The sequence below is a fragment of the Narcine bancroftii genome, chromosome 10, assembly GCF_036971445.1.
Source record: "Narcine bancroftii isolate sNarBan1 chromosome 10, sNarBan1.hap1, whole genome shotgun sequence".
In the NCBI taxonomy this organism is placed as follows: domain Eukaryota; kingdom Metazoa; phylum Chordata; class Chondrichthyes; order Torpediniformes; family Narcinidae; genus Narcine; species Narcine bancroftii.
The window spans coordinates 92,583,064-92,597,233 of record NC_091478.1 but is presented as its reverse complement, the minus strand read 5'-3'; the positions used below and the strand labels follow the sequence as shown (position 1 = coordinate 92,597,233).

Below are 14,170 nucleotides of genomic sequence, written 5' to 3'. Positions count from 1 at the left end.
ATTAAACTCAAACATTATCACACAGATTGATCTCAAGATATCAGTGAAAAAAATCCTTTTCTTGATCAAACTGCATTGTTTAGTGAGTGGCACATCAAAACAGACTGGTCTTCTCCCAAAGATGCAGTGTAGGTATATTCTGTGTGATGAAATTTATCCATTTATTCCTCCTACTGTAGTAACATCATGGTCAAGGGCAGGAGTGCATTGCCATGAGGTGATGTCTAGCCATTCTTTTCTATCGTCAGTATTCATGTCAATGGTAATGACACCCAGCTCCTCACACTACCTTTCTTGAAATTGGCAGTAACATGTTCCAATTAAATCTACAACAAACTGTTTCATGGCCATTGGTTGGAGCAGACTATTCACAACCAGAACTTCTTGTACAACCTGAAGAATACAAAGTTCCAATCACCATGACTGACTATAGTCAAAATATCATCATCAGTCCTGACCAATAGTCAACCAATGCTCTCATCTCAATGGCCATCCTGTCATCTTAATCTTTATAAATTAGTCTCAGATTTTTAACCTGGGGAGAATGTAAACTCATTTAAAATCTCAGCTGCATGCTAATTGTACCTCATCTTGTTCACCAAGCCACCTGACCCAAATTGTGTTCAAATTCCTTCATAGCCTTGCATCTCCCAACCTCAGCCCCACAAATATCCAAGAGCCATTTCTCCCTCCATGTGCCTTCCTCCACCATTGGCAACTATCCCGGATTTTCCTCTCTAAACCATACCATCTTTCTCAATCTTAAGATGTGCCTGAAAACCAAATCTCTTGCAAAACATCTCAGGGGTTTTTAACCAGGTTAAAGATGCCATACAAATACTAGACATTGCTATAACTACAGAAACACCCATGGTATCTGGAATTCAAGCAATCAGCAAAAATAAAAGAGGAAAATAAATATAAAACATTAAAATAATAGGCAAAATATGCAAGTTTAAAATTGTAAATGTAAATATTCTCCGAAATAACACAAATTTTTGGTAAAGATGGGAACAAATACTCAGCCAGTGCAGTGCCTTGGTCATACTATGCTCGTAACAGCTGTTTGAATAAAGTTGAGTGAAACAGTAAAGGCATCGGCCAGGATGAAGAGCTGGTTGTTGCTACTCACTGGTGGGTTGACTCCTCATTCCTGCCCAGTCAAAGGCTTTATCTGTCAACTTGGGGGAGAAGGGATTAATTAATATTATTGTTCAACTTTTGGGCAGCTCTGTGGAGGGGGAGAAACCTGTAGATACAGCGAAGATTAAATGTTTTCTAAGAATAGGTCTGAAAATAAAAATGCTTATTCTTGCAAGTGAAGTTTGTTCAGTTAAAGTATTTTTGTCTTTTAAACTGTTTATTCTTAATGCATGTGTATTAGTTAGGCATTGTAAGAGCAAGTCTCAAGCAACCGGAAAATACACTTAACTGGCATCTACCAATCCCAGTAGATGCTGGATACCAGGTGTTTTACTGTACATGTCATTTGTTTACAGTGGTTCTCAATTTTTAGAATGTTAAAAAAAGAGCCAATGTTGATCAATTTTCATGGGTTTCACAACAATGTTTTATGGCACCTGACAATCCACACATAATGATCGACATGTTACAATAGCTTTGCTGGTTGGAATGCAAAAGAACACCATTGAAGTTGCATGTTCTATAGTTGCTTACAACCCTTATATCTCATTAAAGCACTCATAAGCAACTTAAAAATAATAATTTTTTTCCTCCATTTTCACAAAGTCCACTCCAAGATTTAACAATACATCCAGAATTCCTTCTCTGACCATTTATAAGTTCATTAATAGCCTCTTGCCTCAATACAATATTTCAAATTTATAATTTTTGTACTATAATCACCATTAGAATACAGATGTTGTTTTCAGATTTATAATATCAATGTGAATAGTAGGCCAACACAAGCAAAATCTCCCCAATTCTTAAAGTTAGTCGGTGACAAGAATTGTCAGGTTAACCTGCCAGTGCAGGTTACTAAAATCCTGTATTTAATATTTTATACAGTTACTCACTTTTCCTACCATATTCCTTCATTTATACTTTGAGACTTTCAAACTGAACAACAAAAATAAGCCTTTTTAGTTGAAATAAAATCTCCTAAAATTTATTTGCAATCTTGTCATTGCTTGGCACAGTTGTCTTGAACCAAAATTGGTGCACAAGATGGCCATCGCACTAGGTGACTAATGATACCTTCAGCCATTGGCTGACATCTCAAAGGATTACTGCAAAGGTGCCTGGATCCAAGGCAAAGTCTAGGATTTTGTATGGAGAGCATTCATACACTAAGGACAGGGTGTTTGGATTTAAATCAGAGATATATTGTGGGGAGACTTGGGGGGGGGGGGGGTGGTGGGAAAGAGTACAATTTATGGCAAGGAACAGGACAGAGATTATTGAAATTCAGGCCAGCCAGTCAGATATATTGGAGAAGATTTGAGCGGATGGGATGGGATGCAGGGAGGATAAGACCATGATAAGCAGTGGAAGGTCTGAAGGACCAAAGTTATGCTTGGGTATTAACTTGCAAGATCTCAATCTAACATTGGATTTGTAAAACAAGTTTGTCCCAGGAGGATCTTGAATTATTGGTCCTGAAATAATGAATTAAATTCCCTGTAACGCTCAGAAAGGAACACTCTACAGGGAAAGCAATCTTCCCACGCATGACTGATGCAGGAATCCTGTACATGGATGGCATTCCAGAAAACAGCTGTCCATTGACACAAAATTATGCAGATATATGGAATTGACTTTCACACCAGATAATCTAAATTTTCAACCGCATGATGCATCGGAACTTCTTGGTAAATACTTGTGCCTAAAGGCCTGACTACTTCTATCTGTTGACACAGCATACTCTTTTGCAAAGGCCCTCACTCATTAGCTTCTGTTGTATTTCTTCAGGGGGTGTAGTCACTTTGGACAATGTTTGCTTTTCCTGCAGTAACAGGAAACATCTGGGAAACTTTGTCTCCATGTGCAACTTGAGTTGTATGTGCAATAATAGAATAGATCCCATTTCTAAATATCCTTAAATACAGAATCACTAAATTTTCTTCATATTTATTTTAATTGAATTTTAATTTTAAAGCGAAGTGAAATATTCAGCATTTTAAAATTTAAATGGTGAACCACCTGGGACACAATTTTCCAATAATCTCTAGTTAGCTTGATCTTCAAAGAATTCAGAACTTCTTTTTTCCTTATAATGAACTTTTTTACTTTAATAATTTGTTGTCTTTAGCTCAGTATCTGCAGGCATATATATTTACAGCAAGAGAACAAAACAGCTGGTAATCTCTTCATAGCACACAACAATATCCATGAATAATGAGGCTGCAAGCAAGAGAAGGTAATTTTTCTAATTCTACTAATTTCAGCTCGACTCCAATTAAAAGAATGCCTGATAATATTCTGAAACAATTGGCAGCTGATAAAGAGCCATCCCGTGCAAATGAAACAGCAATAGGCTCATCTTTCCCTCCACAGCTTCGGAGCTCCATGTTTCCCAGATAAAATTAAGCCAGCACTTAAGACTGATTTGACTAGTGGCATCATTTCTGTGGATTGCTGGAAGCCTTGCTTGGTTATCAAGTCGAACAGGCACAGCCAACCAGTCTGATCTTTCTATTCTTCATTAAGCAAATACGCAGGAATGGAAATGAAAACATAATAGCTATTTGATTTCCATCAAGATATTTTGCATATTGGTTCAGGACTGATAGTGGAATTTCATCAACTCTTTTCATGCTTTAAAAAAAATATTGCATCACTGAGCAGAGGCATCTGCAGATTTCTTTACAACGCAAGATGGAGTATTTTTGCAAAAGAACAACTTAATGATAAAATGTCCTTTCTAAAATACCTCGCAAAAAATTATAATTTAAGATCAGTGGAATCACTGCTCGAAAATGTCTTTGGATCATGAATGGAATTAGTCAAAGTGAACAATCCCAAGGGGAAAGGAAATATATTTTTGAAAAGAAATATTGTAGAAGTGATTTTAGCTCGTAATAAATCTTTTTTTAACCAAATATAAAGTCATTAATGTGCAGAATGTGAATTTTCCCCAGAAAAAGCTGTTTGCAGTTAATCATTTTCAGAAAAGAAGAATATTAAAGTGTTTCCAAAAACATTTACAACATTAAAACCCAAGCTCACAATTACAGCTCTACAGCAGTCATTTACTAGATTCATGCTGTACTGATGGAGCAGTAATAGTTCTAATTAAGACACCAAAATACAGTTTCTATTGCCTGTTCACCAACATGGACTAACAAAGAGCAAATGTAATCAAAAATCATTTTACATGATTAAGGTGGCCATTTTAACCAAGCTTCCAAAGGAAAAACACCTCTCATCATAAAATTGAATTACATATACCAATAAAAGAAGAATTTTTGCTTCCAATACACCATTTCTTCCTGGAGTTATACATAAACAGTGCAAGAATCAGCCTCTCACCTGCTCTACTATTCAAAAGATCACAGGTCATATATTTGTAACCTTAACCCTGCATTTCTTACTGCTCGCAATGACTTTTTTGCCCCTATCCTCATTAAGAATCTAACTATCTCTTCCTTAAAAATACTCAGACTCTGCTTTCAGTGCTTTTTGGGGAGAAGACCTCGAGAGAAGATAAATCTTACATCATCTGCCTTAAATAGGCTACTGGTATGTCTTTTTTTAAATATCCCAGGTTCTAAATTCTGGATACAAGGAAACATCTTTACTATATTACTATGTCAAGATTTCTTACGATATTTTGGTTTGGAACATAGGTGATGAAGTACAGACATTGAAAATTATGAAAAAGGAAATGAATTAAAGGGATGGATAGAAGGAAAATAACATTAAATACAAGATAGTCAGGAATGAATAGAAGATGTATGTCAGAATACGAATTTTCAGATTTTATCGTCCTGAAATTCGCTGTTCTGCGACAGTATCATAGTGCAAACATTCATATTACAACTATCTTAGAACATTAATTTAAAAAAAATAAAATTAATCGTGCATGAAAAGTAAGGGAGTGTCTTTGGATCATTGATTATTCAGGAATCTGATGGCAGCGGGGAAGAAGTTGTCCTTGTGCCGCCGAGTGCTCGTCTTTAGGCTCTTGTACCTTTTTCCCCAATGGTAGCAGAGTGAAGAGGGTGTGGCCCGGGTGGTATTGTGCCCCGGTGTCCACTAAGAAACATCGGCCCGACAGGGAGTCTTGAATGTGTAGCAGGCTATATAGTTGGCTGGTTGTCACAGTTATTAACGATGGGTGGCCTGGAACGTTCAGGGAAGTGGCATTGATGGGCCTGGGAACCCCACCAATGGTGAGAGAAATAGTATGGCTCACCAGAGGGGAGTGGTGTTTGGGTAGTCGGATGGTTGGTCTTCCTGGACGGGCGCTGATAACGTGGTGTTGTCACCTGCTCGGGAAAAGTGCAGGTGCCACCTCTTTGCCACCCATAGCAAGTCAACTCGGGCAGTTACCTTCCTGGGATCGTCGAAGTCTTCTTTCGCGATGAGCAGCTGGATGTCCTCGGGCAGCCTCTCCAGGAAGATCTGCTGGAACAGTGGGCAGGAGGTGTGGCCATCGTTGAGAGCAGGCATGTCGCTCATGTGGGTGGAAGGGGCCCTGTCCCTCAAACCATCGATATGTAACAGTCGGGAACATGCGTCCTCGTTCCGGGGGCTGCTGGAGGAAATCAATGATGCTGGCAGTGCTGTCCTGATTGAGGGGACTGACTACGTGGTTGTAGCACATGTCGTCAGCAGGGATCCATCGAATGGTGAACTGCATCTCAGGTTGCAAGAACCAAACCCGTGGTTGCAACATCCTGAAGCTGGGCAGCTTCAATGCTATGGCGTTGATCACAGGTTGCTCTTCCATCTTCAGGTCCAAAGCGCCATTTGGACCGGTTAGGGTCACCACTGGAGTGAGGTCACTATGGCTACAGCTAGATTATAGCCCCAAATCTGTTGTTTAAATCCACAGGAGAAGAAAGACACACACCAGTAGAGTGTATTCATAAATGAGTTTATTAAGTGGCAACTTTGCCTTTTATAGTCAGCTCAGCCGCGTCACCACCAAGGAATGGGTTGAGCGGGCCGGCTGCCAATTAGTTACCTCGGATGCCCAGGCCCCTGTTGGGCCCCCTGCAATCCACCAGCGGTAATTGGCCAGTTTCACCGCTCTGCTGGCGGCCTATGTAAATGGGCATTTCAGCCCAAATGATGCTTTGCCGGTCGCCGCGTTCGACAGCCATTTCCTGTGTCAGCCCGAGGCACGGGTCGCAACAGGCCACAATTAGAATGAACTCCAAACTTGTAAAATATAGTACTTAGCAAAGAGACAATAGACTGGTGAATTGGACAAATCCACAGCAAAATGCAATGAAAAGCAATAGAAGTATTTTAAAAGGAAAAATTAAAAGAGGCAAAATTAATTAAACAGTTCAATTTTTAAAGGGTTGCAAATGCAGGGACAAGAAGATTAAGGACCAGAGCCAGAAAAATTTTCATGTTGGCGGGACTTTTGATAAAGCTGCCCAAGATATATATATTTTTTAAGGCATCATACTTTTTTTGTCTTTACATAATTTCTTTGATAAAGAGCAAGTTATCCATGACTCCTGAAGGCAGGTGGGAACATTTTAGTGAACAATCTCCTGCCTGCTACCATGAATTTTCTGAAGTAGCCTCAATATTTATGTGACATCTGGAAAAATTATGTTTAATAAAGATTCTTACTGATCAAACGAGTAAAAGCGATTAACAGAAAAATGAAAGCAGCACACACACCCGCACATGGACACTCCTCCACCCCTCCCATTTCATGTACCCCCTTTCCTTCCACCATATACATCTTGCCTCCTCTCTCCCCGCACACCCTTCCCTCCCTTTTCCCCACGTTTCATTTCCATGCATACACACACTTAAACCAACATGTTCTTCCTGCTGTTCAAAAATGCTGGTATTCCATTGTGATTAAAACCATGAATAATTGCAATTAATTGTGATTAATTCTCTTTTATAATCACTCCACAGTTCTAATTATGTTTAAGTATTGTACTGGGTGACAATCCCAATGTAACTCTGCAATAATTTTACTACATTGCATACAAGGACTCTTAGCGTTTCTTTGTTTAACTGATTTTTGTATTGACCTGGACTCTGAAACAAAATGAGTGCCCAATTTACTGAAAAGAAGGAAGAGTAATTTTGAGCAAATATTAAAAATCTAATTTCCTTTTAACAAATCCTCAAGGTTTTAATTTAATTTACACGGTCACAGTTTCTGGGGCTTATTTTTATTGCCTTTTGTACAAATAAAATATCTGCACATAGTTCTAAAGAACATTGTGTTTTTGTTTACAAAGCAAAATGATAACATTAATTAATTAATTACTTAATTCTCTGCATAATATTCTGGGAGTAAATTTTTCCATCACATTTTGTATATCTCAATTAAATAATCTTTTACATAGCTATCTTTGAAAAGGTTAAATGCTTTGCTAATTTGTCTTCGATACAAAGCCACCTTTTAGAATCTTGGACTGTCCAAAGGGGCTCAAGAAAAATCCTGGTGACTCCACCCGATTCTTGTATTTAGGTGGAACTTATTCACCACATCATGATCTCAGACCAACATTCCAACAGCAGAGCTGCTTGTTCTTTTTTCTAGTGGAAGGACATCATCAATTGTAATTTATCAGTTTAAATACTTTTCATTTCATAATTTTCATTTTTCTTTTGAATTGTAGTATTATTTTCAATACTGAAATTAATCTGGTACGATTACAAATGGCTGCTAGCTCCAGTACTGTCTTTGACCGCTCACCCATTTTCATGTGTATTTTGCTGAAATCAAATCTCAGACTCAAATTCAGAATGTTCATCTGCATCACCTCCCACCACCCCCCACCCCACCGCCCCCCAAAATCAGGACCACAGACAAATCATAAAATATTTTTTATGGTTTTTATGCAGTTGATAGGAAAGAAGTATGGAAGAAACCAACAAACTTGACTGTTTCACAGGGAAGTGATCCCATAAACTTTGAGCAAAGTCCTAAGGGGGCCTTGGCCAAAAAAGGAGTGGAGAAAGACTGATCGGTCCCGACTCATTCCGCTTAGTACACTACCCAACCTAGTTCCCTTTTCAAATCCGTAACCACTTGCACAGTTCCAGCTTTTGCCATACCATGAGTTTGTGAATAGCCATACAACAAAGTGCTAATAACAACATTTCTTGCCCAAGAAAAGATAAGGAGATCAATAAGGCAGAGTCTTCACCTTCTGAATCCAAATACAAATTACTGGATTTACATGTGCAGTTGGATTTATTGTAAATCAGATGGTGCAACTAAAACACACCAAGTTATTGAGCATCTTTCTTTACTAAAAGCAAGCATCTCTCAAGGATATACCTGTTTTATATAAAAATATATCTTCATGGAATATTCCAAATAGCAGATACAAGGATTCAATAAAAAATCTTTAACTTCTAATCTTTCAATCGAACACAAGAATGAAACCATTGCTCAACACTGAATAAACACCAACACAGATCAATTGAGTCAATGTAATTACTATGTCTATTTATCGATTTCCCAAGTTGTTGGTTAAAGACTAGAAAAATGTTTTATGAATGACTCTTCTTAATATCAAATGTTAATTGGATGCTGCTTCTCAAAATTCAAGATAAAAAAGAGTTGTATCATTTATTGCCAACAGGTGAAGAAGGTTTTTATGCAGAGGAATGAAATGTGACAGAGACATCAATAATTACAATCCCAACTTTCTTCATAACAAAGGAATACTTCTGTAAAATATACCTTAGAAAATAATTTTACTGCAATGGAAAGAAAACTTCTACCTCTAGTACTTTGTAAACTCTTATATGCTGCAAATTGTCAGAAAATATTCAGCAAAATTATAACAAGCAGTGGAGAACAAACCAGGGTAGGACTTGCACAGTAGGGCACTGTGGAGTGCAGTCAGATCTGAGAACATAAATAGACAATTCCTTGAAAATGGTGTTTCAAGTAGATAGGGTCAAAAAGAGTGCTTTTGAACAGGGGCCTTCATAAATCAAATATCGAGTGCAGGATCTGAATGTTATGCTGATGTTGTACAAGACATTGGCGAGTCCAAATTTGGAGTATTGTGTGCAGTTTTGGACACCAGGAAAGATATCAATAAGATTGAGAGTGCAGAGATCACTTACAAGGATGATTTGAGGAGCTGAGTTACAGGGAAAGGATGAATAGGTTTGGACTTTATCCTCTGGAACAAAATTATCAGGGGGAAAAAATAGGGTAAATGCAACAGCTTTTTTCCCCCACCAAGGTTGGGTGGGTCAAGAACTAGAGGACATGGGTTAAAGGTGAATGGTGAAATGTTTAAGGGGAATATTTGAAGTAACTTTTTTACTTAGTGTTGAATGAGCTACCAGAAGGAGAGCTGGATGGATGTTGGCTTGACTTCAACATTTTAGAGAAAATTGAATGGGAACATAAATGGAAGGGATATGGAGGGCTATGGCCCAGGTGCAAATCATTAGGACTTGTCCGAAAAATAGTTTGGTATGGACTAGATAGGCCAAAGGTTCTAGAAGGTAATACGTAATGTACTCTGGTACATTTTTATATAACATTTCCACCTGTCCTTTTCTTTTATAGCAGGGTTGAGCAAACATTTACCATGTGTGGGCCAGATGGTGTGTCAGTGGTTGAGCAGTGGGCTACACTAATGTCACCGTCACTAAAATAAATAAATAAATAGAACGAATGAACATAAATAAATGGAATGAATATGATGATGATATTCAGGTCAGGGAAGGCATCTTCAAATCTGGAAATGCACCAAAACTCATGTTAGTCATATAAATGACACAATTATTTTTTAAAAAGTCAAAAAGGAAAAAAAAATTAGACATAATGAAAACAAAATAACTAACCCCAAAAACAGACCGCAGTGAGAGGGGGAGAACGTCACAGAGGAGAGGGGGCGTATCACAGAGAGAGGACAAGTCATACACAGATAAGTTGAAACAGCATTGTAGAAAGGTGTTGCAGAGAGAGAGAGAGAGAGAGAGAGAGAGAGAGAGAGAGAGAGAGAGAGAGAGAGAGAGAGAGAGAGAGAGAGAGAGAGAGAGAGTAGCATTCTCTCTGCAGACACGGGTCTCTCGCAGAGGAGAAGGCTCTCACAGACAGCAGGATGTCACGATGGGAGGCGGAGAAGGACACCATGGGGGTTGGGGGGAGGCTCGCACAGAAGGTGGCGGGGGGGGGAGGGAGAGAAAAAGAGTCTCATGCAGAGAGGACCCCCTCCAGCACAAGGGTTGGGGTACTGTGCACAGAGGGCGAGTGAGCCTCACACCAAGGTGTGAGGGACAGCAACCATGTACCAGGCTGGATAAATTTGGATCGTGGGCTGTAGTTGCCCACCAGTTTTATAGACTCTTTAACAGATTAATGTAAAATCTATACTCAGTTGAGAGTTTACTGTTCAGGAGTCAGTTCATTTCACAGAAACTTGCCTTCCACTTCCTAACTTTTTGCTATATTTTATAACAAGCCACTGTTTGGTTTAAGCTGATCTATATATTATAATCATAAAGGATGCAACTTAATGATGAGCTCATATATGAATCAGGTAAGTTTACTAGAATAGTAAATAATGCATTTTTGTTTTAGTGGACAAAAATCACGACTAAAGTCTTAACCTTTAGAGATGCTGATAAATAAGCAAGAACCAAACACATTTAAAGTAGCTGATAAACACTATTGATAGTCAGATACTGGTTTCAGGTCTATTTAATGCTAGTGGAAAGGTTGCATTTCTCGTCATGTGTGCACAACCAACCATTAGATTTCACTAATATTCTCATTGAAGTCTCACTCAAATCTCTTTTCAATCTACAAAGTCCAAGATAAGTATATGTATCAAATGCAGCTTTATTTCCCTCTCAGTTTAAATCAGATTTCCGCTGCTACTACTTTTTGTCCAATTTAGCACAAAGGGAGGTGCTGATACAGTTATATTTAAAATTTTGATCTCCACTTTATTTTTGAGTTGGAGAATCAAATAAAGGTACATTGCAAGCATCATATTAAACCATATCTGAATTAAATTACTGGTACTCAAGATGATTTTTCAATGGTTATGTCTGCAATGATAGGCATTAATTTCCATTGATGAAATTTTAAAAATTCATAGATCAAAGTAACTGCAAGTACCGTATATTTCTGCGAACGTTGGGTCATGAAACCCTCCAAAAAAGAATCACTCAAATGTGGGGGGGACGGGAGGTGATTTATATGCCAGATGCACTCTTGGACCTTAAATTCAACTTTAAAGAAATGCTGAACGTGGATTTGGCATTTATGGCAGCCCTGGAAGTACCTCCCCCCTGCCAGTGCCACCACTCCCCAACACCTCTCCACTGCTAGGTGCTGCTATAACTCACCCAGACATTATCCATTTGTAGAGCCAGAGGAGGCAGAGGTCGCCGCTCCTGCCCAGGAGGCAGAGGTCGCCGCTCCTGCCCAGGAGGCAGAGGTCGCCGCTCCTGCCCAGGAGGCAGAGGTCGCCGCTCCTGCCCAGGAGGCAGAGGTCGCCGCTCCTGCCCAGGAGGCAGAGGTCGCCGCTCCTGCCCAGGAGGCAGAGGTCGCCGCTCCTGCCCAGGAGGCAGAGGTCGCCGCTCCTGCCCAGGAGGCAGAGGTCGCCGCTCCTGCCCAGGAGGCAGAGGTCGCCGCTCCTGCCCAGGAGGCAGAGGTCGCCGCTCCTGCCCAGGAGGCAGAGGTCGCCGCTCCTGCCCAGGAGGCAGAGGTCGCCGCTCCTGCCCAGGAGGCAGAGGTCGCCGCTCCTGCCCAGGAGGCAGAGGTCGCCGCTCCTGCCCAGGAGGCAGAGGTCGCCGCTCCTGCCCAGGAGGCAGAGGTCGCCGCTCCTGCCCAGGAGGCAGAGGTCGCCGCTCCTGCCCAGGAGGCAGAGGTCGCCGCTCCTGCCCAGGAGGCAGAGGTCGCCGCTCCTGCCCAGGAGGCAGAGGTCGCCGCTCCTGCCCAGGAGGCAGAGGTCGCCGCTCCTGCCCAGGAGGCAGAGGTCGCCGCTCCTGCCCAGGAGGCAGAGGTCGCCGCTCCTGCCCAGGAGGCAGAGGTCGCCGCTCCTGCCCAGGAGGCAGAGGTCGCCGCTCCTGCCCAGGAGGCAGAGGTCGCCGCTCCTGCCCAGGAGGCAGAGGTCGCCGCTCCTGCCCAGGAGGCAGAGGTCGCCGCTCCTGCCCAGGAGGCAGAGGTCGCCGCTCCTGCCCAGGAGGCAGAGGTCGCCGCTCCTGCCCAGGAGGCAGAGGTCGCCGCTCCTGCCCAGGAGGCAGAGGTCGCCGCTCCTGCCCAGGAGGCAGAGGTCGCCGCTCCTGCCCAGGAGGCAGAGGTCGCCGCTCCTGCCTGGGAGCTGACACTTAGCTGTGGTTCCTGCATCGAGCACACTTAGGCAGCGAGCCGACTTCTCTGATGCAGACAGCACCGCACCTGATCTTGAGAATGGAGTCACTGTCACCAATTCTGGCTGCAGCTGATGCTGAAGACATGGACCCAGCACCGTTTGACATCTCCCCGGCCAGAAGCAAAGATTTTTTAAAAAACTGTTGTTTTAAAAAACTTGCTTAATTTACAGCTTTGTTACTTGACAATGTTTCGGTTGTTGCTGGGAGGCCCAGACACCAGTCTCTGGCATGTTTCTTGCAGAAAATTTGGGGGTCCACTTATACACCCGATATATGATAAAACCATTAAAATGAAAACAGGGTCCTGACATAGGCTGGACGACTTGTACGCTGAAATATACGGTAAATATATTTTTATCCCTACTGGATAAAAAGATAATAAACTTTTAAATCTTAAAACATTTACAATCAAAACAAAATCATATTAAAACCAAAATCAATGAACAATGCACAGCAAAACATTTTTGTTCTATTTTACAACCTAAAAAATATTGAAGTAAAATAAAAAAAATTCAAATAGTTTTGTATTTACATCTACATAATAGGATTTTCAGCCTGTCAAATTTTAATTGGTTCACGAATTAGAATTGATTTGTTATGGTGAGAGGATTTAATTTTATCATAAAAATATTCCTTGATTATTTGTTCACAAGAACACATTTCAAAATAAAAAAGAATCTGCCTTGTGCTTAATGTTACAGTTTTTAATGTCTAGAATGATTCTCACCAGAACAGTAAGGATGAGGGATATGAAACACCAATTAATTGTCCATGACCAACTATTACATGCCTTTATATTAAACTCAATTCTAGAATTCCATTATTCTCCAAACATACCTAATACAGATGCCTAACCTTTTATCCAGGATTCTTAAAACTGGCAATCTCCAAAAACCAGCACTATTTTGGGTCATGAAAACATCTGACTGCCTCGCTCCTAGCCCCAGCCATCCATCTCCCCACCTCGCATCTGTCAGTGCCCCCCGTAATACTGGTCGTCTATCAGTTCCTCCCCCCGTTGGTTACCCCATCCCCCCCAGCCGTTCGTCAGTTGCCCCCGACCATCTGTTGGTTGCCCCCTCACCCCCGGCCATCGCTCACCTCCCCCCCATTTATCTCCCGACGCACCCCCACCACCGTCCCATATCTAATTCCCGATGTGGCAGCAGGTGTATTGTATTGCTGAGCACGGAGTTCACTCACAGCAGTAGCTGGCAATGGCTCAATGCAGGAGCAATAGCCATCTTCCTTACCCATAATCCCCCATGCAGCTGGAACCACTCTGCCAGCTGTATGGGGATTATGGGTAAGGAAGTCGGTCATTGCTCCCGCATTGAGCTAGCCATCACTTGCTTCTCTCCCACTCGGGGATGAGAGTCATCTTTCCACCAAAGTTAAGAGACGGCAGGGACAGGGATCTGAGCAAATTTTATTTTGAAGTTTTAATTAAAAATTAAAAGAATCATGGTAGTGAAATTATGGCCTTTTATTGTCTTTATTTATCTACATTGATTTAACACCCCGTCACCCATCCACTCTGTTTGTGCAGTTTTGAAACATCACATTTGCTTAAAGGGATCACCATTTTAAAATAATTCGGAAATCCAGAAGATTCCGAACAATGGGAGGTGTCCGGTCCAGACAA

General features: G+C 41.2%; 1 protein-coding gene across 10 annotated transcripts in view; it reads right to left on the bottom strand.

Moving 5' to 3' along the window:
• The window catches only part of zfpm1 (zinc finger protein, FOG family member 1), a 210,196-nt gene that overhangs the window by 156,574 nt on the left and 39,452 nt on the right, over positions 1–14,170 (bottom strand). The window contains exon 2 of one of the 10 annotated variants that reach the window (XM_069901845.1): positions 1,133–1,181. The exons of the other annotated variants lie outside the window; for them this stretch is intronic. Coding sequence (XP_069757946.1) covers positions 1,133–1,151 — 19 coding nt within the window. The 5' untranslated portion in view covers positions 1,152–1,181. The remainder of the gene's footprint in view (positions 1–1,132; positions 1,182–14,170) is intronic. 10 annotated transcript variants of the gene reach the window in all.